At 41.1% G+C, this 13,144-nt stretch overlaps 1 protein-coding gene across 5 annotated transcripts in view; it reads right to left on the reverse strand.

Annotated features, from left to right (window-relative positions):
• The window catches only part of LOC116830156 (cohesin subunit SA-2-like), a 104,721-nt gene that overhangs the window by 70,316 nt on the left and 21,261 nt on the right, over nucleotides 1-13,144 (reverse strand). For all 5 annotated transcript variants that reach the window (XM_032789436.2, XM_075060795.1, XM_032789437.2 and 2 more), the window contains 6 exons: nucleotides 11,917-11,993; nucleotides 9,600-9,671; nucleotides 7,695-7,899; nucleotides 5,631-5,782; nucleotides 3,046-3,119; nucleotides 2,257-2,380 (listed from right to left, as the gene is read on the reverse strand). In XM_032789436.2, coding sequence (XP_032645327.1) covers nucleotides 2,257-2,380; nucleotides 3,046-3,119; nucleotides 5,631-5,782; nucleotides 7,695-7,899; nucleotides 9,600-9,671; nucleotides 11,917-11,993 — 704 coding nt within the window. The remainder of the gene's footprint in view (nucleotides 1-2,256; nucleotides 2,381-3,045; nucleotides 3,120-5,630; nucleotides 5,783-7,694; nucleotides 7,900-9,599; nucleotides 9,672-11,916; nucleotides 11,994-13,144) is intronic.

A 13,144-nucleotide genomic window follows, 5' to 3' on the forward strand; every position in this document is an offset into this window, starting at 1 on the left:
ACCAAATAAGGGTTTCAACCTTTTTTTTAAGCCTCCCAGTGACTGACTGAGTTTGGTCTATATTTAGAATGCCACAGGTCATCTGGGCTACATTTTCCTGTAGTTTAAAACAATTTTGTGGTTGCTCAAACTTGGGCCCTAAAATTATTTGGCAAATGTCTCTGGAACTATATTCCCAAATGACGCTGATCTGGGTACACCCTCCCCCACAAAAATGGGAAGGAATAGCTTGCAATATGGTTTTTAAAGCCAGTACCGCAATGCAATATTGGTATTGTAAATAGTCAACTGGATGGAGATGAAATCCAGAGGCCTTCTCATTTTATCTCACTTAGTTTTTGCTGCATGATTGCTTCCAGTTAACAAGTAAGCATTTTCTTTTTTCTTCTTTTTTTTTTAAAGCAGCTGTTTCCAGACTCCGGTAAAAGACAGCAGATGGGTTGTATGCTCTAGCCAAAGACACCAAATTTCTATAATTTTCATATCATACTGCACTGACAGCAATTCTAAGGAAAAAATAGAAATTCTATGTTTGTAATCTGAAAGATCTCTTAACTGGCCATACCTTAAAAAGTTGCTGTGATCTGATCTAAGAAACTTCTCTAGACTCCATGGCTACACCTACACTACATACCACCTTCAGTGCCCTGTAGCACACACTTAGCTACACGCCGCAGTGGAAAGTGTCCACACTGCAGTGTGTTGCTATGCTACACATGTCAGAGAACAGATCCAGCAGAGGGGAGGCAGCAGGGAAAGGCTTCAGCTGCTCCCCGCTGCCAGACACTTTCACTATGGTGAGGTAAGGCTTTGGCAAGGGGAGACAATGAGGAAAGGCTGAGCCTTTTCCCCACTGCCCTTCGGCCTCTCTGTGGAGCAGGGCTTCAGCAGCAGGGAGCTGGCATAGCCTTTCCTCACTATCAGAGTCTTCTGCTGAGAAGGAGAAAGTCTGCAGCAGCAGGACACTACTCTGCTAAGAAAGCAATGTAAATGGAAGGCAGAGCTTGGGCCAGTAGAGAACGTATAGGGCACGTACTCAGCTTCATACCCACACCGTTCAGGCATGTCTTTATTCTACTGACTTAATCCACATCTCACCATTTACTCACTCTGCTGTGTATATCCAAGGAAGAAGGGTTATGGGGGTATATATACTACATGCTGCCAAAAGAATCCTGCAATTTAAATGCGCCCTAGAAGTCTTTGTGGGAGAGGAGGTTGTTATTGGTAAGTTAGTTTCCTTTTAAAGACGTTTAACCACTGCTTGTACTGTACAGTTATAGCATGAAACATAAACAACGTGATTTGTGCGCCCTCTGCTGGCTTTGCAGTTAACTAAAATTCTATTCAAAGAACTATGCGTCATCGTATATAACCCTGATGCAAAAGAAAAGACATCTTGGCATTTATACAGCAGCTATATAAACTCATTTTATTTATTTTAAAAGATGCCCTACAAAAGTAAAGTACCATTCCCAGTAATAAACCATTCACAGCAAACAGTGCCTCTGCCAGCTATTAAGCCCACACTGGTAAATTTTAGAAAAATATGTTTATAGGTTAACTTTATAAAAAATTGGACATACTACGTTCATCTCTGCTCTAAAACAGGAAAACTGCTAAACAGAAGAGGACAAGGGCCTTGAGAGTGAGGGGGAAAGAAAAGATTATCTGGAAGATTTTAAGAATGTAAGAGGTAATTAAAAGAAACTGAACTATAACAAAATAGTTGAGATTTTAAATAATATTCTCCAAATGTTCTTATAGCTCTACTTGTTTTCCAGTTCAGAAATAAAGAGTATTATTGTCTCTCTCTATGAAATAATATAATTTAACAAAGTCATAATTGTCAATCTTAAGACAGTTTACCCTACCTCTAAAATTGTACATACTCATAGAGGATGTATTCCATGTCACCACTTAGCAAGGATAGGTTTCACAGTCAATCTACTCAATAAAGTAAAACATTGCTCGAGGTCACATATATATACAACCAGCAAAGCTATATATACACACACCATGGATCTGTGCCACACACTTCCACACAGCTTTGTACTTAGGACAGATAAAAGTAAGTGCTCTCTATTACTTAGATGAGTTTTAAACAAAACATAGTATTGGAGGAGGGAGACTTTTTGTTCATTAAAGAATATGTAACTCTAAATTTTTTTTAACTTTTAGAATAATTTTTAAAATCTTGAAGTAACTCTCCTTCTATGGGAGATAAAGGGAGGAGGAGGAGGAGAAAATCCTCACCTTATCATAAAGCATCCATCCAATATATTTCAAGTAACTATCATTTAAGAATGTATCAGGGTACATTTTCATCCAGCTGCCAATTTCTTCAATGCAGATAGCCCTGATCTCAGGAATCACATCACTGTAAAATTACAAAACTGTGTTAAACACATTTATAAATACCCAAAAGATATCAGGTTAATTATCTGCTTTTTCCAGCAGGAGATCAAGAGTTGTAGATATACATGCAATCCTGAGTAGCATCTTAAGTATCCATTCAGTAACTTTTAAACACATCTTTAATCTTCAAATCCTCTACAAAGAATTTGTTAGTGTTTGAAAAACCCTGTTAACTACACAAATTCCATATTACAATTATTTTGAGGGTCTGGAAGGCCTTTCAACCATAAACTTATTACTCTGTAGCCAGGAGGAAGAAGCAAACAAAGCAGTGGAGAATGAGTGTACATAATAAAGGGGTTACTTTCTAAGCCTAGATGGGTTCTTTCAAATAATTCAGTATTATGTGCTTTTTCAGAACAAATTTCACTGACCCTTAGATATTCTTCTTGATTTTAACCTGGACACTTTGCATGGGATTTTCTTATGGGATGCATGTACGCTGTACAGACTTATTTTTATTCCTTTCTATTCTTTTTTTCAGCAAGGGAAGTTAGATTGTCAACCCATCAGGGAAGGGACAGTGGGCTCTTATGTGTTAGTACAATATGCAGCACACCAGAAGTCAGTCTTGATTAAGGCTTGTGGGTGCTATTTCAAAAGCAACTCAATGATAAATATTCTTACCGATATCTCTGTAAGAATGTCCCTTTGAAAATAGCATTCATCATATTCTCTATTTCCAGCGGTTTCTGTTCATACTGAAAATACCAAAAAAATTGAATGTTTCAAGTACGGAATATGACAAATCACCCCTTTATATTACAGGAAATTCATACCAAGGTAACCACATTCACATTGTTACACTGGGTGCAAACCCCTAATGTTTGCACAATTCATCAGTGCAAAAAAAATGAGCCTGTCTACATTAGGGATTTGATTTGGCGCAGCTACATCAAAAAGAAATGTCATTGGATTTCAGCTATGAATCCAAGTACTAAGACATTACATGTAATATATTGGTTGAGGAAAAGAACCTGGTTCTAGCAATACACAGAATAATACATGCCATTACACAACTGGTTTGCATTTGCAGGTCTAAGTTGTCTTTGTAATATTGTAGCGAGGCGGTGGGTGGTGCTGAGGGACGGAACTCCCCTAACATGAACGTGGGCGGAGCCACTGAGCCCTGCGCCCGCCCCTCAGAGGTCACAGCACAGATCCGAAGTATAAAAGCTCACCTGCAGAGCTCAGTAGAGAACCAGCCGCCGGAGAGACCAGACGCCTGCGACCGAGCTCCCTCTTGGGTGACAGCAGCAGGCCATGGCCGGCCTGAGCTTGCATCCAACCAGCCGAACCTACCTCATGCCTGCTACCCCGAGGAGGACTGGTCGAGCCTGCCCCGTGCCCGCTACCCCAAGGAGGACTGGCCAAGCTTGCCCCGTGCCAGCTACCCCGAGGAGGACTGGCCGAGCCTGCCCCGTGCCAGCTACCCCGAGGAGGAGCCGAGCCTGCCCCATGCCAGCTACCTCGAGGAGGAGCCGAGCCTGCCCTTCGCCACGTACCCAGAGGAACCGATGGTGTTCGAGACAGCCGAGGATGCTAGCACGACCCAGGTACCCTACGAGGGGGAGTGTGGAAGTAGCCCGGGGGCAGCCAACCCCAGTCTGGCTGCAGCACTGCCTGAACCTATGTCAGTGTGTTGCGGCCAGGATCCCCACTGACAGCAGCGAGTCTTTGCTGCCGCTAGGGCCCCGGGCCGGGACGCAGTGGAGTCAGAGGGCCTGCGTCCCCCCTGCCACCTACTCCTTGGGTGGCAGACTCCCGCTTCTCCCTGGCCTGGAGAGGCTAGTACCTCCTGCTATTGAACTATTGACTCAGTCCCTGCTTAAAGGCCTGAGTCCTTGACCGTTTGGTTGCTGCCCCATCCTCACCTACGGCCTGGGCTGCTATTGAACTGCTGACTCAGTCTGCCTAAGGGCCTGAGTCTCTGACTGTTTCCTGGCTGCCCCGCACTGACCTAGGGCCTGGGCCCCCATTTGACTATCGACTCAGCCCCGCTCCAAAGGCCTGAGCCCCTAACCAAGTGTGAGTTATTTCCCACAACCGCAAAGCCAACAGAAGGCGAGCTAGAGCGAGGCGATGGGATACCGCACAGCCCCGCTGAGGGACGAACCGTGGCAAAGCTGCACTACAAATATACTTGGACATGTGGTAGAAGAAAAGTCAGAAGCTGGGAAACCCTCAGAATACCTCTGGATGAAGTAGTCCAGTGTGTACCTTTACCAAGCCCTGAAAACATGGTAGAGGTCTTCAGAGACAATAGATCATTTAGTCATAATCTATCATTTCTGTAATAAAGATACCATGAAGGTGACAAGTAACTTCCCACCCCACCATCCTTCCCTCTGAATTGCCCAAGAGACCAGGATTAGAAAGCTAACACTTGCCCTGGTCTGTCTCTCCTGTCCTACCCAGCCACCTTTCACCATTTGCCTCTTCTTACAAATACAACAATTATACCCATGAGGTAGTTCAAAGATTACATCCGAGTTACTTGGTTGCAAGCTCATTGGGGCAGGGACACTCTCTCACATTTGTGCAGCAAGAAACTATGCCAGCACCTAAAAGATAATTTTCCATGGTGCAGGATGCTGCTTGGACAGCAGGAGAGTCACAAGAGGCTGTCTGGCTGACAGGGAAGGAATAATGGAGTCTGGGCAGCAGGGGAGAGATGAGCCATAGTTTAAATTGCCGTCACATTGCATTTTAAGAATCCTGTGTTCATACAGTAACAAATTCCAGTATCTTTGGTCAAATTCCAGAGTACAATCTGGGCAAAGACCAAAGCATTTGACTCATGGTTTGTGGGAGCCCAGTTTTGTGTGTGCATGTATGTGAATGAAAAGACACGAAAAAATTACCAGACAGGCATAAAAGAGATGCCAATTCACCAGCTAGCCACAGCCCCAATTTTGAGAGGCTATCATCAAAACAGAGACTTCAAAGAATACTACGCACTCTACTGCTGCATAATGGCTACAGCAAGTAGTAATACGCAGATCAGTTGAGTGTGGCATGTCTGGAGTGCTTGTCAGTGTAGCACCGAACCTGTAAGTGAGAACTGCTTTGCAATCTATCATTGATGCTTAGCAAATACCACCTCCCCCTATTTCAGAAGTGTCAGAAAAAACATGTGTAAGTCAGCAGCCAGAAAAGAGCCACCTCTACTACTACATCTTCACCCAACCCAAATAACAAACCTGACCCACCTCTTTCCTTTTTCTCTCTAACTGATCCAGTCTCTGATTGGTCCTCTTGACAGAAATCCTGTTCTTCTCCACTTGATACAGCCTTTCAGCGTTACGTTTGCTGACATCAAGATTTAGATTTACTCTTACAAGTGCTGTCAGAAGCTTCACCGCTGAAAAGGAAAAGAAACCACGTAAGTATATTCAACATGTTAAAACACACAAGTGTACTGGTCAACCCCAACCCTGCTTAGGTTGTAAGATCACAATCCAAGGTAGGAGCAGCAAAAAGACAGATGTTGGGGTAATATTTCATTTAAATTTACTACTTGGTTTTGAAACAAAAGGGTTGTCAGAAGGTGTTTTATTCTACTCCTGGTGATACACTTCTTTGGTCTAGGTGATGTTGCATGTTGCAGATTTCCTCCTTAATTTTGGACAACAACTAGAGTTATAGGATAAGTGCCTTCCTCAGATGTGAAGAAATATAGCGAAATCAGTGCAAGAGTTCAAGACCATGTGAGCCAGAGTCTGATGGTCTTTATGAAACAGTACAAAGTGTGTCTACTTTTGTAGATTCAGACCAACAGCTAGATTTCCATTTTGTCAGTGTGCAGGGATGGCAAAGGCAAAAAAAGGGGAAAGGCGCTGTGCTGTGACCAATTGTTGGCTTTTTAAAAAGTATAAACTCACTTAGAGACTGTCATGCTCTGCAAGGTAAGCAAACTACAAAGGTATTCGGTTTAGTAGCGGTATCATAAAAAACCTCTTGAATGACACGTTTCTTAGGACAGGCCTTATAAGTTTTAAGATCTTCTCTTTTACACTAATTATATTCACTCAGTGGGTGTGTAATGAAACTTAGTGACAGAAAACTAACAGTGAAAAGCAGCTACTGCTTATGTATAACTTCCAGTACACAGCAGAATTCTGAAATTAAATTAATTATCTCAGCTGTTACAAAAGATTTTGCTAAATATTAAAATGTAACTGATCTACTTTACCAATAATCTACATTCCAAGCTTCCTCTTCAAGCAAGAATTTTGGGGTGCCGGAGATACTCTTGAATGTATTTTAAATATCTCTCCTTTTCTTAAAGCCAACAGGATACCTACTATGTCCAGTGCTTCCAAATTACATTCACACATGCTAGTATATAGGCTTGTTTGTTAGACTTGGATAGAATTTTGGGTTTGACCTTTAATACTTTTATATTTTATACTAATATGTGTAAACAAAGGACAAAGACTGTGTATGTTGCTTTCACCTAGCCAGATGGGTTTGTTAGTACAATGGGAACAGATAAGAGCAGTTAACGTGTTACTCAAGAGCACACTTTAAGATTGTTTAAACCCCTATTTTAAGGCAAGGTTACACGACCAGTTGGGAGGGTCAAAGGGGGATGGGGGAAAAGGTATAAAACACTAAAAGATAAAAGAAATGCCTGTCCCTGATCGTAGCACAATCTCACTCCTCATCCCTCCCATGGGATACAAAAGAGGTGGGTCGAAGACCACAGACCCGCAACCCCCCCAAAATGGCATATTACCATAAATTGTAAGGGGTGGACTGTGGGTGCGCACTGCAGGTATATTTGGGCCTGCTAAGGAGGAGGAGGTGGGAATAGGGAATGGGAATGAGACACAGGCAAGGATCTGTAGCGTCAGAGCTGGGAAGGGGGACATGAGGTAAATGCTCTGTGGTGTCAGAGCTGGGAATGGAACACTGAGAACCAGACTCTGCCAGCATGTAGAGCTATGGATGTGCTTGCTTGAAACTAACCCCAACAAACATCGCACTGCCTGCACCTCAGACTTACTGTCTTCTGCTTTCTGTCTGTGTGACAAGAACCAAGGGAGAGGGTGAAGGGAAAGCCCTCTAACAACACATATATGCAGAAGGAGATTATTAATACTACAGCAACATCCATAACGTGCTAAGCACTGTTAATGTACAAAGGAAAACAATTCCTGCCTTGGAAAGCTTACAGTCCTTTTTACGTTTGATCCATTTTGTAAACGCACGAGTCACCAAAACCAACAGTCTCTGATGCAAACTGTGACAGCAACGTGAGTTGGATTTACCTGCTAAAGTGCTGGTGTGCCTGAATGCTCTGACCCTGGAGTCTGCTAGCCCTGTAAGCAGTGAGATGATAGTGTCCATCAAGTAACTGTCATAAAGGATGCTGTACTGGCACTGCTGGATTAGCACCGCAGTGAACTCGCAGAAATTGGCCTTGAACTTCTTCCAGTAGGGTCCCGGTCTGATGAGTGGATAGTCTCCATTGTCCTTTATTAGAGGAAAAAATAATTATAAAAACTGAATGTCTCGTTTACTTTTCATTTGTGCTGCTGGTTTACTACCTGCATTTCTCCCACCTGAAACAGTGAAGAAATGTCAATTTCACTTTGGTTTCAAGTGAGATTCCCATCAGTGCCACATGGAGGTACTCATGTTCTAGAATGTCCTGATGCTAACCTTTAACACGTCAATGGGCTGCAGCCTGACCATCTTAGAACTCACTGTGACATTCCCCAGAGTGCAATAATGCTTCTTTTGTCTTTCAAGTGATCTAGCTATCATCAGTAGAGATGGAGGGGAAGAGGTGATGTGGGAGTCACGGTTTCTTATTTTTTTAGCCTCCTCTCTTTGAGGATTTACCTCCTCTCCCCCAGCCAGAGTGCAGACACACAGTACTCTGTGTATATAAGATTTGTACCATCTCTGAGATGAAATGTAAGTTTCTTGTTTATACCTTCTCCCCAGCTGGTGAATGGCCAGTTAAGTAGGTCATAGCTTTTTAACAGCTTGCTGGCATGCCAGTGGATCTTTGTCTCTGAGAAAATGGTTTGTGGGCATTACCCAGAAAAACAACATATTTCAGTAACAATCATATAGCAAAATCTCATAATTTTACACACATTTCAATAGGACAATAATATTTAGCAGATTATAAATTTTTGAAATTATACCTTACAGAGCATACTTTGTACACAATATATCATAATCCTATAAAGTAGTGAACGTTGAGTACAGATTGTCACAGATTCTTCCCACAATCCAGTAGATAGTTGCAGTCAAGAGGGACACTGTGGTTAATAGAGAGTAAAACTCTCAGGGGCGTAGCAATCTATTATGGAACTCTACCATTGCAGAGCAGAGAAACACAAATCATGCCATGGTTAGGATACTATGTGAGACTTTCTGCATACAGTGCATGCAAGCCTTTGCTGAACAACCATCTTTCCTGGAGACATAACAAGAAAACCAATTCTAAGAAAGAGGTACAGATGATGGAGGGCCTGGTCCTTTGAGATGGAATTGCTAATATCTGTGTACATGTCACTATGCCGATGGGCACATTACAACAACATATATAGCACAATGCCGCAAGCTATTTCTGATATCAAACACTGAAGATAAATAGTTTTTGTTTTTATACATCCTACTGCAATTTTCTTTTTAAAGTTGCAGAAATCTATTAGTCTTCAATTTTGTAAAAGATTATTTTAACGAAACTTAAACTTTGAGCCAAATTTCACTTGACAGTGGCCCTTCCAAAATATTATCTAAAGAAAAAAAATTTTAAAGGTGTGCATGGGAAGAACACACACATAAGTAAAGCCAAGTAGGCTAGTGGGGTGATGGAAGAAAGCACAGTTGATATTGTTCTAGATCAACACATTCCATTCAAACAAACGTTTGAACATCATATGCCTACTGTATCTCACATAGGGCTCAGTCCTGCAAGGTACGGGGCACTTTCAACTCTTGTGAAGCCATTGTGTGCTCAGGTTCTTGCTGAATGGGGTCCATCATACATCAAGAACATTTATTTATTTAAAGCAATGCTGCAGTCACACAGCCAACAACACTGCACTTGATTTTCACCACTGTACCACTGGACTGCACCATTAAGTACAATTTTCACATATATGCAGCATTTGAAATCTTTACTTCAAGGATATTCAAGAAATGCAGCTATTTACCATGTCCACTGGCCAAGTAACAGTCAGAATCCAGGGATAGGCCATAAATTTCTTGTATTGCAATCCTGTTTCCTAGAATGCAAGAGACAACATTATAAAAGCTTTTGATGAAACTGAATAAGTGACTCTGAAAGATTTTACATACATAAAAGTACCAATTGTGTATCATGTTTTAAGATATCATTTAAACTTGAGACTGTACACATCTCACACACATGCACACAACCTAATCCCCTTTTATCTGGCTTGTTTTTAGCTAAAACCAACGTGTACTTCAGTAAAAGACAAATGCAGTTTTTATTTAAAAACTGGTACTCTTGTAATAACAAGTAGTCAGTGCCAAGTTTCATTTAAACATCATGTACTGAAGTGTGCAAGCTATAATCTTTACTGTTTATTCTGAGAGACAGCATCTGCTTCTCCCTTAGAAATTTAAATATATATCAATCTGCAACATTCAATTATTTGCTATTGTGAAATAGCTGACCCCCAGGAGATGTCCCAATTCAAGGGTAGGCAAATATGCTCACGTTTTCAAGTCAAGGCAAGCCATATTTCAAAAACCTAACAGCTTTATCAGTCAATCCCAGTTTCACATGAATTTAGGCATTCTTTGGGGATTATCATCTTTAAAAATACAGCTAAATTAAATTTTGAAAATTCACCACACTCTGGATTCCAATGTCCTTTAGATAAGGCAAAACCCTCATTGACTATTGTGCATTTCAAATTGCGCTGAAAAGCACATCTGTGGTGGATCTGAAATGGTTTAAACTTGTTTTAATGTTTTCAAATCACACTGTATTTTGAAGTTGCTGGGCAGCCCCCGAGCACTTTGCTGGCAAGAGAAAGTGAGCATTTTTGCCCTAATCCTGCAAACACTTGCTCACATGCTTAACTTTACTACCACTAGTAGTCCCATCATTTCAGTGATTTAACAAATTGCTTAACATTGTCCTCGTCCTCAGATGTGTTATCACGTTGAAATATTTTCTCCATTTCAATGGGACTACTCAAGGTAGCAAAGATAAACATATGTGTAATGCCATAGGTACACTACAGACTTCACATGGCAAAGCTATGTCAGTCGGGGTGTGAAGAAGTGTGATCCCCAATACCGCTGTGCCAGCAGAAGCCTCTGCCATGCATCTGACGACGTGGGTATTCACCTATGAAAGCTTATACTCCAATACATCTGTTAGTCTATAAGGTGCCACAGTACTCTTTGTCATTCTGTCATAGATGTTGCTATAATGCAAAGCTGTGCTTTTACTAGTATAGCATGTTTCACCTGAAGGGGGTTGGGGATTACTATATTAGTGCAAAGTGCAGCTTTGCTGGTATAACTGCACAAAACTAGGAGTGTTCTGACAGTACAGAATACTGGTATTCCTATATCGGTAAAGAGTTCCTCTTGTAGGCGTGGCCTAGGTGTTTGCCAGATCAGGGTTATTATAAAGTAAAGCACAGTATTCACTCCAGGACAGTAAAAGCTCTCAAATCCAAGATGGAAAAAGTCAGAATTTTCAGTTTACTGGTATCTCAGAGCAGGGGCTTAACGAGGGATACGAATAAGATGAGGGTAGCACACTAATTCAGAGAGCAAGCATGGAAAAAGGCACTCGAGGACTGTGAGATAAGTGGCAAGAGAGAGTGGAGGTTGGCCTCATAAGCCAGGCAAGAGTGAGGGGTGAAGGTGGCACTTTAAAGATACGGTTTTTCTAATAAACTTCAGGGAATAGAATATCCTTTCTGGACCATGATTGGACATCATTAATGCATATTATTATTGCTCTCACATCAAAAGAACAGCAATGTAAATTGATATCAACAAAATGGGAAGGGAAAACAGTTTAAGTTCCAACTGACAACTAGTTTCAGTTTCAACAGCAGCTTCCCATTCATCCACATTATGTATTTTTAAAGGCACCTATCAATGAGGTACCAAAGCATCATGTTACCCACAGCCATGCCAGACTGTATTTATCATTAGTAGAACATCTAAAGAGGAAAAATACTATGCTATGCCCACAATTTATTTTATTTTTTTACTGAAAAAGAGCTAGATGCAAGACCTGGCAAGGACGCAGGGAAGTATTATGAAAACACTGAAGACAGGAATACTCTCTGTTTCAGCGACTGCTTCTCATTCCAGATGTGCATAAAACCTTTCCCACAGGGGAAGAAAGAGGGAATGTAGGCTTCAATGAGCGAGAGAGAGGTACTAGACAACGAACAGTACTATCCAATTTTTATATTAACAGTTATTGCTTATTCAAATGGGCCATATGAAGTCATCGTTTCATGTTGCAATTACCTCATCAAATGTCTCCGTCATTTTTTGCATTATATCACTGTTGCACAAACTTTGGAACATCTCAGCCGTCACCATTCCTAGATTGATGAAATTGTAATATTTGGTAATTAAATGGAAATATTTTGCCATACCATACATTAAAATTTCAAAAATAATAAAGTCCATACTATAGTAGCGGCTTTGACCTAAATCCGTAAGTGCCAAAAAAAGTAACCCAAACTGTTCTACTTGTTTTTGCATTAGTGCATGTTGACAAATAAATAGGTTATTTGCAGCTGATAACAGTGCACCAACATTCAGCTTCAGCAGAGGGGCAGGTTCAGTTTGGTGTCAAACTGACACCAATTTCTGTTTGTTCACCCACTTGTATACCTTAAATTCCTGTGTTGGCAAGATTTTATGACAGAGATGCTTAATAAGCCATTTAACAGAACAGACTTTATTCTGTTCACTGAAGCAAATAAAGTCTATAAGATTCCAACCTGTGTATCCAGACGATATGGGAAACAGACTAAGTTGCCATTTGTTCTGTAGCCGTAGCAACAGAAACTAAGCATAGTGCACATAGTTCAGTACTTGAAAGGGAGATCACTAAGGAACAACTAGGTGCTGCAGAAAGTAATGTTGGTGCTTCAAATGGATGGCACCATTGTCTCCGAATCATGGCTGAAGAAACACCTCAATATGGTATAAGGCGAAACTGTGCTGCAGAAGGTGCTAGATTTCAGATGAGATGTGAAACTCTTATCCATTGATGATCATGGGTCCCATGTTACTTTTCATAAGAGCAGGGGTATTAGTCCATGGCTCAAGGAGAAATTTCAGCAGCAGAAGTTATATTCTACATTGCATTCTTCTTCACTTCCGATCTATGACTGAAGCTTCCAACTAACTACCGAGTTGTCTGTAATAGAAGTTGGTGTCTCTATGTCTGTTTTGGAAATAATTATTACTTAGACTCATAATCAACTAGCAATTAGACAGAAGAGAGAGAGACACATTGTTCCTCAAACAACTGAAATGTGAGACTCAATTTGCTAGTACTTGTAAAGTACTTTCAGAGCCCCAGATGAAAATATTAGGTGAGTGAAAACTAGTATTCTGAAATCAACAAAACATTTAAACAGTCATGAAAAATATTTTTCTCAAAAATCAGTGATTCTGTAAAGATGTGTGGACATGTTTCAGAGTATTAGAGTGCTTGTTACACAATAAGGTTGAACCTGCA

This window comes from Chelonoidis abingdonii, chromosome 1 (assembly GCF_003597395.2).
Source record: "Chelonoidis abingdonii isolate Lonesome George chromosome 1, CheloAbing_2.0, whole genome shotgun sequence".
Classification (NCBI taxonomy): Eukaryota; Metazoa; Chordata; order Testudines; family Testudinidae; genus Chelonoidis; species Chelonoidis abingdonii.